The sequence below is a fragment of the Passer domesticus genome, chromosome 4, assembly GCF_036417665.1.
Source record: "Passer domesticus isolate bPasDom1 chromosome 4, bPasDom1.hap1, whole genome shotgun sequence".
NCBI classification, from domain to species: domain Eukaryota; kingdom Metazoa; phylum Chordata; class Aves; order Passeriformes; family Passeridae; genus Passer; species Passer domesticus.
The window spans coordinates 22715523-22730123 of record NC_087477.1 but is presented as its reverse complement, the minus strand read 5'-3'; the positions used below and the strand labels follow the sequence as shown (position 1 = coordinate 22730123).

Below are 14601 nucleotides of genomic sequence, written 5' to 3'. Positions count from 1 at the left end.
GTATTTGCATCTTCTGAATCGAGACTCTGCTGCTTTTTAAATGGCAAGCTTTTGTGAGGGTGGCAGACAACCTTTTAATGAGATCGAACCTCAACCTCACTTTTCTTGCAATAAATAACCATTGTCTTCTGGCCATCTTCACTACCATTGCAGGTTCTGAAATGCAAAATGCAGATCCTTTGCTAGAGATCCTGCATTTTCCCGTCATCTGGCTGTTCTCTGTTTAATACTCCCAGACTCTTAACAATAAGCACACTTGAGTTCCCAGGGTAGGCCTAGTTCCCTGAAGGTATGACTATAGCAATAGGAAAGAAAAGCAAGCTCCTTGGGACTTTCAGGTTGTCAGAAGGGATGTAACTTGGGGTCAAATTACAGTGCACAATAAAAGCCACATTTGCTTCTTCACACATCTTTTGGAAACAGTTGTAAACTTTGTACAATAAATTTGCAAATGAGGTAACATGAAGATATTGTACACTGGCACTTGATGTACTTATAGAAATAGAGCTGACTGAGAAATCACAGGGAGTGATTTATACTTTATGTTCCAAATCTGCATTCCATTTCTTCTTTTAAAGAGATTTTAAAAATTAGCCCCCATAGTAGCTCTGTGTGCTGCCTCTTGTGCTGAATTTCTGGCTCCTAGGAGTGCTCACGTGCCTGCTATACAAGAAATGGCTAAGTAGAGACAGAGAGACCAATATTTAGTGCTGTAATCTCAAAAATCCTTTGTGTATTTAGCTGTCATCTTTGATATCTGCTGTGTTGGCATAGTTTTCTTTGGGAATGCCAGTGGTGCTATCCACTCTATGCAAAATTATTCAGGATCCTGCTTGACCATGAAGAGTGTCTCTGGCTGGTAGTCCAAGTTTCAGAATTCATTCTTCTCTTCCAAGAAAGATGTTCATAAAAGGCATTAACTTGACAGAGTGGGGCTTGACGTAAATGAGCACTCTGGTCAGATCTGGCTTGGCAACCTGAGTGTACACAAAGACATCATAGTCAACTTTAAATGTCTATTAAAATAAAGCTAATCCCCTTGTGGGCATAACAACTATCCTCAGTTTCTCAAAGGCTGTGGACAGATTTGCATCTTGAGACTTGAGCTGGGAGGGTTTGCCTGAAAGGAGATATTTTATGGAAAAGAGTGTTTCCCTGTTCAATTAATACCTAAGTCTTAAGACAAGGCAGTATTTGTGCTGATTAGTTTTTTATGAAAGCCTGTTGGAAAAAGTGTTGAAAACATCTGAGAAGTTAATAAAATTTCCTGCCTTTTGCAGCCCACTGATAACACAGTATGACCCTTTAAATTCAATTGGTCATGGAAGACCCTATTTACAAACTGTAAGCAATTATAATCCAAACCAGTAAAGCCAAACACTGAGAAGACAATAAGTAATTAGCACAGCAGAAGCTCTTTTCTTCTCTTTCTAGGTGGTAGAAGGGAAGAAGGCTTTAAAATGCAAACTGTAGCCTGATTCTTCACTCTTTTATCCCAGTGTCATGTGGCTGTGTCTCTGAAGTAAAAGATATGGAACCAAAGCATGGAAATGAATAAGGGAAGCCCTTTAAAACTTCACTCCAGCAGTAGCATCCATACAGCATGTGGTGATGTAAATGAGAATGCAGCTTAGTGACTGGGCTTTCCTTTCTTTCATTCCTCCTCTCAAAATAAAAAAAAAAGAAAAAACCAAAACAACACAGGATGACAAAGGGCAGTTATGTAATTGAATATTGTCTAAGTTGCAAGCCCACAGACTGCAATTTCCTCTGATCTGGAACATAGGGATGGAAAATATTGGAAGGCAGTGAAGGGAGGAGATGATTTGATGATGGGAATATTCAATAAACAAAATAATAATAGCTTGTCACTGAATTCAACAGCTGCTGAGACACTGGTTAGCATGTAGAAATATGTGGATCTGAGAGGTGCTGTGATGATGCCCATCCCTTCTGTTTCTCTATTCCTGGCTTTCATTCAGTCCTGGGAGGTAGCCTCTTTACATCTGCCTTTTCTCCTAGCAGATGGATGAGATTGTAGTTTTTTCACCCGTTGACATGATGAGAATGATTTGATCCCTTCAGTGTAATGTCTTGTCTTATAGACTGCTTTTTACATGAAAAACATGTCAGAGATAAGTGACTTTATATCGAAATGTGCTGCTTGGTGTCCAGGATTTGGGATTGCCACAGCTCATGGAATGACCTGGGAATGGTGATAGACATAGTTTGGACTCTGGAACACAGTGCTTACTAAGGCAAGCCTGAACGTCTTCTAGCTTTGCACTGAAGTCCTGAGAACATTAAATTTGTCTTGCCACTTTCTGTATTTTTTTTCCAGTGTCAGGTTATTTGGATAATTTTACTATTGTGATAAATTTGCTCTTTTTCTGCCAAGATTTGGTGCTATGGGCAGCACAGTGGGTTATTAGATTTTTTTTAAGAGTGCCAAAATCTGGAAAGAGTTCATTTGGAAAATTGCTTAGCAGATTGCAAATGGTGAATATATTATTGCACAAGGGAATTTTTGAAACTCCTCTGGTGGTAAATTTTGAGCTAAGGAAATACAGAATATACAGCACCATGCTCATGAAAACTAAGTAAATCCTTGCCCATAAATCATGTAAAGGAATTAGGATTTCTCTCCTTCTTTACTATTGTCATTCTAAATTTATATGCAAAATTATCTTCCACAATTTTCTTACTACAGTAAAGATATAATTTCATGTAACTTTATCAGTAACTAAGTTATTTATTTTGACCTTTTTATTTATGTTTCCTGGCTGGATCCTGCTAGTGCAGCTTTTCCAGGACAGTTGACTATGACAAGTATTTGTAAAACCTGGCTTTCATATGGATGCAAGGAAAAGGTTTTGGTATGACCTCTAAATGACAAAGAATGTGGCAAGAAGGTGCTTCACTGTTGTTAACTCAGCTGGCTTGGAGGGGTGTCTTTGACTGTGTGGCTGTCATTTCATAGGTAAAACAGCCCTCAGTGGGCATGGTTCTTAGTGCTCACTGTTTGCTGTTATAAAAGTTGCCATTAACCTGGAATATGTGCTGTACATTTCTAGGAATGTTCCTAAGCTGATTAATTGACATGATTTTTCTCATCCCCGTGAGAAAAACCATGCTTTCTCTTTCTTTTTCCTTTTTTTTTTTTCTTTTTCCCTTCCCTTGCTTGCTCTGCTTTCAGTTCTTTTCTTGCAAAAATATTTGTAGGAGTAGAGATGTACTAGAGCAGATTATCAGAAGAATATGATTCTGCAACACTGAAGGTTAAATGCAAAACACAGTTGTTATCCTAATTAACTGAACCATATGCCCTAGCCCTGGTGCCTTTTACAGGCTCTAGAGGAAGGAAATTTGCTTCCAAGCAATATACAGCATTACTTGGCAACCATTTCAGCCCTGAATAGCACAGGATGGGCTAGCTCTATTCCCAAAGCTGAACTTCTCTGTGATGGTAGGCTCCTTGGTGGCTCTTCTTCTGGGAATCACAAGTTAAATGCACTCTTTGTTCAGGTGTGATTCTTCATTACAGTTGCTCTGTATATAGGGCAGAAGGGGAAAATTTGGCCTTGAATAGCAGCTAGGGATTGGTAAGCCTTAAAAGGTATTGTTGTAGGTAAAAATCAATCTAGCCAATTTAATAAAAATAGAATTTATTTCGCAACTAATATACAGTCTTGATAGCCAATAATCAAGAAACAGCACCAATCCCGGGATCGGAGCTCGGTGAACATAGACACGGCCTCTATCACACTGAATCCTCTGAGTTCACAAATGCAGCTTAGCAGAGTTTGTTCTTATACCCTATTTCTAGCCTGCAGTGGAGTTTCTTTGTCTCTTTTCAGGGTTTTCCATATGCATGTTGCTTCTGTTCTCTGTCTTAAGCTGGACAAAATTCTTGTCCGGGAACCGATGTGTGTTCATTCTTCGTTTACTGGAATCTAGTAGCACATTCCAGGTTTGTGGGCATGAGAGCTTTTTCCATGCCTTGCACCACTGAATGTATCAATTTAATGAAGCATGGTATCAGGCAGGGTAAAAATATAATTCTTGTTACTGAACAAAGTATGAAAGATACCAATTTCTTCTACCACGCTCTATCGAATAGATTGTCCTACCAAGAGGCCTTGAGGATGGAATTCCATTTTTGGACTGGGACACATGCTACTCTTTTAATTTCTGCTGCTAGACCCCTGATAGTTTTCCTGTAAGCATCAATCTCGATACAATATTCTGACTTGTTGAATTTTCCACAGACTCCCCCTTGAGCTACTTGCTTTATTTTACTCTTTGGATCCACCCCCTCTTTATTTTTCGAAAAACAAAAAGTCTTATCATATTGCAGATAAGCCTTGTCATCATGATCTTCACAAAGATCAAGAATAACTGGTTCATTCTTGAGGGATAGCTTATTTTCATATTTTAAATTATTTCTTACTTAGTAGGTTTTTTTTTTATTTATGACACATATATTTAATTGTTTGTTATCATAGCATATTTTGCTAGCCTGAAAATAAGCTACAAATATCGACTTAATTTTTCTTCTGATCTACACTGTGCGATTACATTGGTTGCATATAGGAATAGATATTCATTTAACATTCTTCTTATAGACTTTATGCATGGGTGTTTCTGATTGCTCGTTCTTAGATTCCGCTTTCTGCATATAACATATTATTTTTCCATTCAAGTTACATATCTTATACTGAGTACTATTTAAGGTACAGTACACGCTTTTCTTACTCCTGCTGTAGCCTTTTGGAGCTCGATATGCTGAAGTTTCTGCCTCTGCTTGTCCTCTCAGGACAATCTGCAAACACTGCCCACACTCATTGCCAGGACTCTGCCTCTCCGTGCTGGGCAAATTCTTCAGGTGCAGACTAGCTGTGCTGCACACAGCTAGACTCAGGCCCATTAGGATCCTTATATTGGTATTCTTCTGCCTTTGCCTATGCCCACTGGGTTGCTACCAGTGGTGAGGTCAGACTCATTTTCTCAGCAGCAAGAATATTCTTCCGGGGTCTTATACCCGGACTGAGCTGCAAACCTCCTTTTAAAGTTTTTGATAGTTTAACTGCATCTGCCCTGCAGGGTACTTTGTTCAATCTCCGGTGCTCAATTGTTAGAATTTGAGCTTTTGAATTTACTTTTTCCCCTTATCCTGTTCTGAAACAAGTGATGTCACTCTGGGGAGTCTAATTCTATTATGCCTAATTCAGTAGTGATTTCTAAGATACGGCTAGTTAGATACTGTTCTTCCCCTGTATACCTTGCATATAAACCTTTTGGTCTATATCCCTTCTTATAATGTGTAACTTAAACTTAGTGACAATATTTGCATTTATAATACACACATGGATAACATTTGTAACTAGTCACTGTGCAACTTATCTGATATTTTTGGTGATTTATTTGGCTCTTTCTTTCTTTCTTTCTTTTTTCTTTCTTTCTTTCTTTCTTTCTTTCTTTCTTTCTTTCTTTCTTTCTTTCTTTCTTTCTTTCTTTCTTTCTTTCTTTCTTTCACTTTAATTTGATACTTATTAAATATCTAATGGTTTTTGTCATACTTTGTTTTATTAATTTTACTTTCAAGATTTCTTGTAATTTAAATTTAGTTTGTATTTTATATACCCAATCTTTCTAGATTTTCTTTTAACAAATTTGAATATCACAATCTAAATATTATACTTAAAACAATTTCTTGAATAAAATTCATAGATCAAATTAAAACAATTGACTTTTCATAAAAATCGGTTATACCTTTAGGTATGTATAAATATATACTCATTTACTTATAAAACAAAAGATATTAGACTTTAAAATAACTAGATAGACATTAATTACGGTGGAATTATTTTGCTTTTTGTGTAACTCTGTGGCAAAGAGTTTATTAAAGAACAAAAAAATTGAAAACATACTCAATTTAAATAAAAAGGTGATATGAAGAAGGAAAACAACAGAAGATTTCATCTCACTTCTGCAAGAGAAGTTACCTTAAGAGCAGTTTAGTTGTTTAGTTTACAGTTTGCTAATTTACTAGGCCTTCAGTGTCTGTTGAACTTGTGAATTGAGTCGTTTAAGAGATAAAGGCTTGGATGTCTCTTTTGTGGTTTAAACAAAGGGCTTAGCTCTGCTGTTTTGAGTCTTTAATAGGGAGTTTATCTAGCTCTTAGAAGATAGAAGAACAGAAGAAGTTTTAAATTATAAGACAAAAACTAATAGCAACTGGATGCAACTATAACTTTTCTCATAGTATGATAATATTATTTCAGATCACACTACAGTTATGCACTTACCAATTATACGCTATAACACACGTTCGGACTTCAAACATATACATTTGGCTGATTTTCTTTAGAGCTGTTAGCTTTGTTAAACTTTTGTTCAAACTTTCAAAACTGCATATAATTCACAGACTTGAGCAGACACTTAAGGGTTTTGCTTTTTACAATATTTTAAATGTCTTATTACTCTAACCTTTTTTGCGGTAACACAATAATTTACTTTCAACACCTTCAAAAACTTCTAAAACTTAAAAAAAATAATCTTTATATTTCACACTCCTTTTTTTTTAACTAACAGAGGCACATTTCAACATTTTTCTTTGTGAAACTCTTTCTTTAAATAAACTATCAACATACATTCTTCTTTCTTCTAGGAAAGAATTTTTGTTAATTTTCTTTAACAGCACCTCTAGATTTTTTTTAACACATGGAAACTTAGTTTAGAAATTGATAAGATGTTTCTTCTCTATATTTTGGTGTCTCTTTTAACGACAACATTTTTAATGATAGGAACTTCAAATTCTTTTTATTTTCCCCTTTCTATCTCTGTAGGGTCTTTTTATAGTCCACATTTTCCTGGTATTTCTGTTATACATGTTTTCTTTGTACTAAGATCAAAAACTTGTTAATCTGAGCCTTTTGAGATATGAGATATATCTACTGGCACTTCTGCTTTCTTTTCTTGAATTCAGCTTATCACCTCTAACTCTACTTATTCATCTCTGGGTTTTCTTTCTGCTTTCACTCAATCTCTTGACAACTCAAATTTTATTTACTCACAAGACACTTTAAATGTCAATAATCTATATTAGATAAACTTATTTTATCCACACTTACTTACTCTTACAATAAAAACTATTATAGGTAAAAAATGATCCAGCCAATTTAATAAAAATAAAAATAGAATTTATTTGTGACTTATATATAGTCCCGACCGCCACCAATCAAAAAGTAGCGTCGACCCCGGGATCGGAGCGGATGAACAATGATCTGGCCTCTATCCCACCGAACCCCCCTGTTCACCATCGAGACCCGGCAGGGTTCAGTTTTTATACTCTTTTTCTTGCCCGTGGCGGAGTCCCTTTGTCCTCTCCTGGAGTCCTTCATATTCATGTAGTGTCTATTCATTGTCCTGCACTGGACAAAGCCACATCCTGGAATTGATACGTATCGGACCCCAGTTCCCGGAATCTTTCATTCGGATGTATGTTCCTTGATGGTCTTGTCTGTCGGAGGTGGACATCTACATGGACCACCATCCCTGGGGCGTTCTCTGGGTCATGCCATGGGGAGTGCCCATCTCCTGTGCGAGCTAGGTTTTCTTTGTACATTAATGATGTACCTCCTCCTTGGCTGCGAGCTGTCCTGTGTGGCAGTCACCCCCTCCCCTCAGCTGGCATGACCTTACAGCTTTACCTTATATCTCATTAATAAACCTATATTTCCAGCACGAATTATCCCCTTATCTATAAGAAAACTGTTTTACTCACCTTCTTTCTTAATCTCTTTTCATCTACATTCTCAAGCTCTCTTTCTTTTTGTAATCTTTTCTCCTGCTCATTATTTAACTTTTAAAATATTTTATTTCTATCCCCTGTGTTAAAGTGGAGCATTAACAAACTTAACAATTCCAGACATGGTTAGTACCCCCTCGGTAGAAGTGGGTGGTGTTTTCTGCTCTCAGTTTTATTACCTTTACTATTGATATTTTCCTCACTTTACTCTGTGTTCTCCTTGAAGGAGAAAAATAGGTAGTCTTAGTAGGAGCAGTTGGTCTTACAGCTTCTTCCACAGGCTGAGGCAGGGGAGGTAAATTGTCACAGGACTCTCAAGCCTTATTTTTGATTTTTAACCCTTGATTCTGACTCATCTTGTCCATTTTAACCTATTAGTAGTAAGTTTCTCATAAAGGAATTTTACCTTCTCACTATATCCTTCAATCCACTCCTCTTTTTGTCTCTGAGGAGGGTAAATCAACAATTGTTGCTACTCTTTGAGGGTCTAATGTCTTTTTCCCTTTGGTTAACTAATGTCTCAGATATTTAACTTCAGGTTCAGTAAACTGTAGCTTAGATTTTGCAATTTTTAGTCCCTTATCTTTTAAGAAGTTTAATAATGTTATGGTACTTGCTCTTATATCTTCCTCTTTAGGACTAGCTGCCAATAGGTTATCTACATATTGTAATAATTTTGTCCCTTCTATTTGCACAAATTGATTTAATAATTGTTCAAGAGCTGACCAGACAGATTTGGTGAATGTACAAACTCTTGAGGCAATGATGTCTACTTGAATTGCTGCTTTTTATTTGTCTCAGGGTAGCAGCATTTCTGTAAATTTTGATTGGGAATAATCTTGTACTAGCATATTCCCATAATCTGGCACAGTCCCTTTCTTCTTTATTTTGTGAATTCTTACTACCCACATGATCATGTAAACTTGGCAAGTCCATCTTTCGAAGGTGCTAAACTCAGCCTAGATTAGATGTTTTCTAATTTCCTTATCTCCCCATATTTCTACACAATAATGTATCACTCATTCTTTGGATATTATTTGTCTCTTGGGGCAGTCCTCCCAGTGTTCTAGCATCCACCTCAATGCACTATTTCTTGGAATTTCAGGTAAATTCTTCCTCTGTTCAGGTTTCCTCTGAGTATTTTCCTGAATCTTGCTCTTTTTCTGCCCTATTTCACAAGCTCTTCCTAATGTTCCCTTAACATACTTACCTTTTGCTGAGCTAAAAGGAATTATTAAAAAAACTTCTTTACTGGTACTGTGTCTAAGTCCTGATCCCCTTTTGAAAAAATATTACCAGATTACTAGTTGCACAGCAAACCGTTCTGTGGATTTTCGGCTGGCAATGAGCTCTCATTCTTACCTTTTCTTTTTCCTGGATCCGAGAGGTTCACCAGTTTCCCGATGCTGGAGAACTTACCTGATCTTGCCCGTGATCGATCCCCTGAACTCCCCGAATTTCAGGTTTTATGTGTGAAAACAAGTTTTAGTCTGCTTCCCCCTCGACTGACCACTTTCCTTGTGGAAGAGTGGAACTGCGATCTTGGGGTCCACACTTGCTTCGTGAGTCTCACACATACACTCGATCACACCCCACTCAACCACATGATACTTACGGTTCTTTTTCCCACGTGGATTCTTCGTGCATGTAGATTTTATGAGTGAAAAATTTTGCCACAGCTTCGGAGACCTTTCTCAGATTTTCCCGAGAGCTCTGGGCCTGTTTTTATCCCCTTTTGATTGTGGCTCTGGCTTTTGGTTTGTGGTTCTGATTGATTCCACTGGGTTTCCCAATCTTGTCCGGCAGCTGAAATCAGCAGGGCACTGCCCGGAGCAAGAGAAGGGTCCCCGGAATCCTAAATCACATCATGTCAGGAAAGGTCACCAAGATTGTTATAGGTAAAAATCGTTCCAGCCAATTTAATAAAAATAAAAATAGAATTTATTTCACAACCAGCCAACAATCAAGGAACAGCACTGATCCTGGGATCGGAGCTGGGTGAACACAGACTCGGCCTCTATCTCACCGAATCCCCCAGAGCTCACAAATGCAGCTTAGCAGAGTTCGTTCTTATACCCTTTTTCTAGCCCACGGGGGAGTTTCTTTGTCTCCTTTAAGGGTTTTCCATATGCATGTTGCTTCTATTCTCTGTCTTGAGCTGGACAAAATTCTTGTCCAGGAGGCGATGTGTGTTCACTCTTCGGTTACTGGAATTTAGTATTCAGATGTATGTCCTTGATGGCTCTGTTTATCTAAGATGAACATCTTCATGGGTGAGGAAGACCATCTCCTGTGCTGGGCTAGGTTCTCTTCATATGTTAATTGCATACCTCCTTCTTGGCTGCCAGCTGAGGTTTCCTCACCCTGTGAAGCAACTCCCTTTCCCCTGCTAGTGTGTTTTAGGATTTTATATCTTAGGCATATTTCATCCATCTATATATATATTCTCTACCAGCACTGATTACCATAATACATATAACAGTATGGAGATTCAATTCAATTTTAGTCAGCATTCAGCTACATAGAAGCTATCCTAATTGTCTCTCACCCACTTTTTGAAAGACTGTTTAATTATAGGGTCAACATTGTCCTCATTCAGATATCCTCAGATTCCCTTTGATACTGATTTTCTTCGAAGTTTTGGGAGAAGACATGAGTATAACAAAAAGACCTTCCTGGCAGCAGCTTCCCCTTCTAACCAATGCTTGAATTTTCTCTCTGTGTTCCAAGTCTCAGCTAGCTGTGAGGCAGCTATGAATTTGTTTTACATCAGAAACATGGCTTATCAGTATTGTGGACACCCTGTGTTGTGTGTGATTCATAGAATGCAGAAGTGAAAATATGGAAACTGCATCAATAGAGCCAGTTTAATAGAGAATAGAAAATAGAGAATAGAATAGAAAATAGAGAATAGAAAAATCATAGTAGAGAACAGAAAAATCATAGTATAGAATAGAAAATAGAGAATAGAATAGAAATTAGAGAATAGAACAATCATAGTGGGTATTATTTTTCTTATTTAGAGAGAAGATTTGGAAGTCTGAAGAATATCTGAAATATTCCAAGAAAATTGGTAGAGTGATCCTCTAAGGAAAGGAGATAGTCTTTATTGCTAATGGCATTACAGATTTTATTCCAGCATAGAGACAGTTGTTCACAGCAGAGAATCTGATAATGGGATCCTGTTGCAAATTGGGAACTGTCTCTTAAATTGGATAGATAGAAAAGACACAATTTAAGCTCTCCCTCTGTGGTTTTGCATATGGTTCCTACCTGTCTGCCTGTGTTTTCAGGTGTTTTGAGCACCAATACGAATCTGAATGGAGGTGTCAGTGAGAAGTGAACCATACTGTATCACATATCCCTGAAATCTTGAAATTGGCCTTTTATTTCTGTCTGAATCTGTCACTGGAAGCAGTGGGTAATAAGCAGCACTTGGAAGGGTTGTGCAGGCGCACTACAGCCCTCTGAAAGCTCACTCCTGCCAGGAGACAAAAGGCGGTGCAGCCTGAGCACTCGGTTTCCTTCAAGAACAGGGACTTGGGAGCTTAGAAATCACAGCATCCCTCCTGCTCCAGGCGCCGGGTTATGATTTGCAGACTTTTTAATGAGTAGTGCTTCCTGACTAGTTCTGGCTTGTTTAGGGGTTTTATTCTTCTGAGTGTGTTTCTTTGTTGGTGTTACTATCCAAGGGCTTTAGCACTCTTCAGCATAACAAAGCAGGACTTGCAGTGCTCAGATAATGGTCACCTTTGGAAGCATGATTTTTCTCAGACCCACCACCCCCAACCCTGTCACCTCCCCCCACCCCTGCCCTGTTTTGAATTGCCATTTTGTTTTACCAGAAGTTAAACTGGGATTTAAATTATATGTGGATATAAGGTGTTTAGTAAGAGTTAGAACGAAGACATTCTGTTAAGTTTAACACTATGCTTTCTGTCATTTAAATGATATTTGTGAAAAAACTCCAAATTTGGCTGAAAACACTCTTTCTAGGGTTGGAGTCAGGGCTGATTTTTTTCAAAAGCTTAGTGGTTGAAGCATTCATCTGCGATACAAAAAATATAGATAAAATACCTGCTTTGAGAGGCTTTAAATCCATGTATCCCTACCTTGAATCAGATGCTAAGAGGATTGAATTCAATTTACACCCAGGTCAGGTAAGAAGCTTAACCCAACTGATTGCAATATATCTGGCAACCTACAGACCCCATTTTGACTTAAAATATCTACCTGACTTACAAACCCCATTTTGGCATAAATTATCACCACACAGAGATGCAGTATTTCTTGTATCCATAACTGTGGGTTTTCCAGCAATACAACACCTGTATTCTGGGCTCTTTGCTCTAGTCCTTGCTGTCATCTTCTCCATCAACAAACACATCCTACAAGTTGACTGGCTTCCCTTCTTCCAGTTTCTTCACCTGAGATGTGTGCCATGAGGTAGCCGTGGCTTAATACAGTGTCATGATGTCTACCCAGATTTGGTGTTACATTACCAGCATGATCCTCTTACATACCTGTCTGGGTTAATGGGGGCATTTGACACCATGGTTTCTGAGGCAGGCAAGATGTGCAACAGTGATACTGTCCTGTTTTACTTATTTATAAATACATGAAATAAATAGGGCAGGAGATCTTTCTCCTTTTTTAATGCCTTTATTAAAAATTAGCTCAGGTGGGGAGAACTAACAGGTCGCGCTCACACCGTCGCTGCTCCTAGGAATGGCACAGAGGAGGATGAGTGCAGCTGTGTCCACTGGTATGCAGGCAGAGCTGGGGCTTCCATCCTCACAAGAGCACCAGGAGATTCCAGTTTTTCAGTTTGACGTTTGAGGTCCTCTTTCTAGCCAACATCCTTTTAGGTTAGGGTGAAATGTAAAAAGGCTCTTAGCAGACACTGGATTCAGTTCCTCACCTCTAGACATCACTTAGGTCCTTTAATTCCATGGTGGCTCATTGTTTTAGGGGATTTTCCTGCTAGGTTTGGTGAGGTGTTTCCACATTTGCATACCAGCCTTGATGTCACCTCCTCCTCACAGTCCTGGGTGCCAGTTCAGGAAGCAGCAGGGTGATACCCGACAAAGAGAGATTTCTAACCATCAACAACAGGTAGTTGAAGAAAAACTATTAACAACAGGTGATTACAACATGAAATTATTAATAACAAATAGTTAAAACTCCAACTTAGCAGCAATTGGTTTAACTTGTTAGCTCTGCAACTTTAAAAAAAAAATGGACAAGTTTTGTACTCATAAGACATTTATTTATTCAGTCTCAGCTTAGAGCTTGTTTTCAGCTCTATACAGCCATAGTGATGTGAAGGATCTCTTTGAGAAATCAAGTGAAGAATATCCATAAATTCTTACCTGGCTTTGTTTCTTTGAGAAAAATATCAGAAAAGAATGATCTTTGTGTTGGGTTTAAAAATATATTTTTCTTTGAGGTGATTACAATAGTTCATGAGAAATGTGCTTGTGATATCTTCTGGAATACCAGAATTCCTAGTTCTGTCTTTCCTTTAGCAACCAGCTGGGGTGACCTCCTTTAAATACGGCAACCTTGCCATCCCTCCAAAAGCAGCCTTAATATAGACAGCTGGAGGGCACCAGCCATGAAAGAGGAGCTCTCAGCTCTCCTCAGAGGGACTGTACTTACCAGCCTTGGAACTAAAGGATTGGTTTCAGATCTGAACTTTTTCTTGGTGTGATATAGATATCAATAATATTAGGTGGAAAGAGACTAGCATAACACTTGGGGCACCTGGGTTTTTCTCCTGACTCAAACATTTGCTTGCAGTGTGGCTTTAGACAGATTCACTGTGCCTCTGTTCCTCCTTTCAAAAACAGAAATAATTCTGCTTTTCTGACTAGAAGGACATACTATATAAAATTTTGGCATTATTATTTATTTGTTTGTTGTTGTTCTTTCTTTTAGCTAGCATGGAAGGGGGGTTGTGCTTTTCAATACCATTTGTGCTGTGATAAATTTACAAATTCGTACTGTATCCCTTTCTGTGTCGTATTCTGCTCTCATGTTCCCCTGAACAGTGAGAGAGATCACTGGGATGTGGTAAGCTGTGTAAAGGAAGAAATAGACCCAGGAGGAAAGGGCAGAATTTTGCATGCTGGATATTTTGGTATCCAGAGGAAGATGTCAAACACCTCCAGGTGTTTGGGTTCAGCTTGCAAGTCAATCTGAGTAGGCAACTTAAATGGGAAGTGGGGGATCAATAGGAAGCATGGGGGTCACAAGCTCCTTGGTGTCCCCAAAGGTCTCCTCCCCCAAATGGTTTCTCACCTCTTCATCATAAACCTGTTTCCTTTGTCTACAGAGTTTTGTTTATTCCTTTTTTTTACTGGTAGTTTCTAGTGATTATATTTTGGGATCACCAAATGTGCATTCACCGTCATTAGTGGCTTTTTCCCATGTTATTTGTTTCATGTTCAGGGATTAGCAACCAGATTGCAAAATAATGAGCTGCCTTGTGTATTTCAGAAACATACCCCTCGCAATATGCATTTCAATGATTATCGTCACAGTTGGCTATGTGTTAACAAACGTGGCTTATTTCACTACAATCAGTGCTGGGGAATTGCTGCTTTCAAAAGCTGTAGCAGTGGTAAGTTACAGAAGAAAAATACAAAGATATATTCCTGCTGCAATTATGTTTGTTGATGTAGTTCTTTTTTTCAGGGGGGAAAAAGATTGGCTGGACACATCCAGTCAGGTTTTAGTATGGCAGCACTTATTAGCATCCCATTGAAATTTGATTTTTGACTGATGAG

At 38.3% G+C, this 14601-nt stretch overlaps 1 protein-coding gene across 8 annotated transcripts in view; it reads left to right on the top strand.

Annotated features, from left to right (window-relative positions):
• The window catches only part of SLC7A11 (solute carrier family 7 member 11), a 77136-nt gene that overhangs the window by 48175 nt on the left and 14360 nt on the right, over positions 1-14601 (top strand). For all 8 annotated transcript variants that reach the window (XM_064416522.1, XM_064416519.1, XM_064416517.1 and 5 more), the window contains one exon: positions 14312-14435. In XM_064416522.1, the coding sequence (XP_064272592.1) occupies positions 14312-14435 (124 nt within the window). The remainder of the gene's footprint in view (positions 1-14311; positions 14436-14601) is intronic.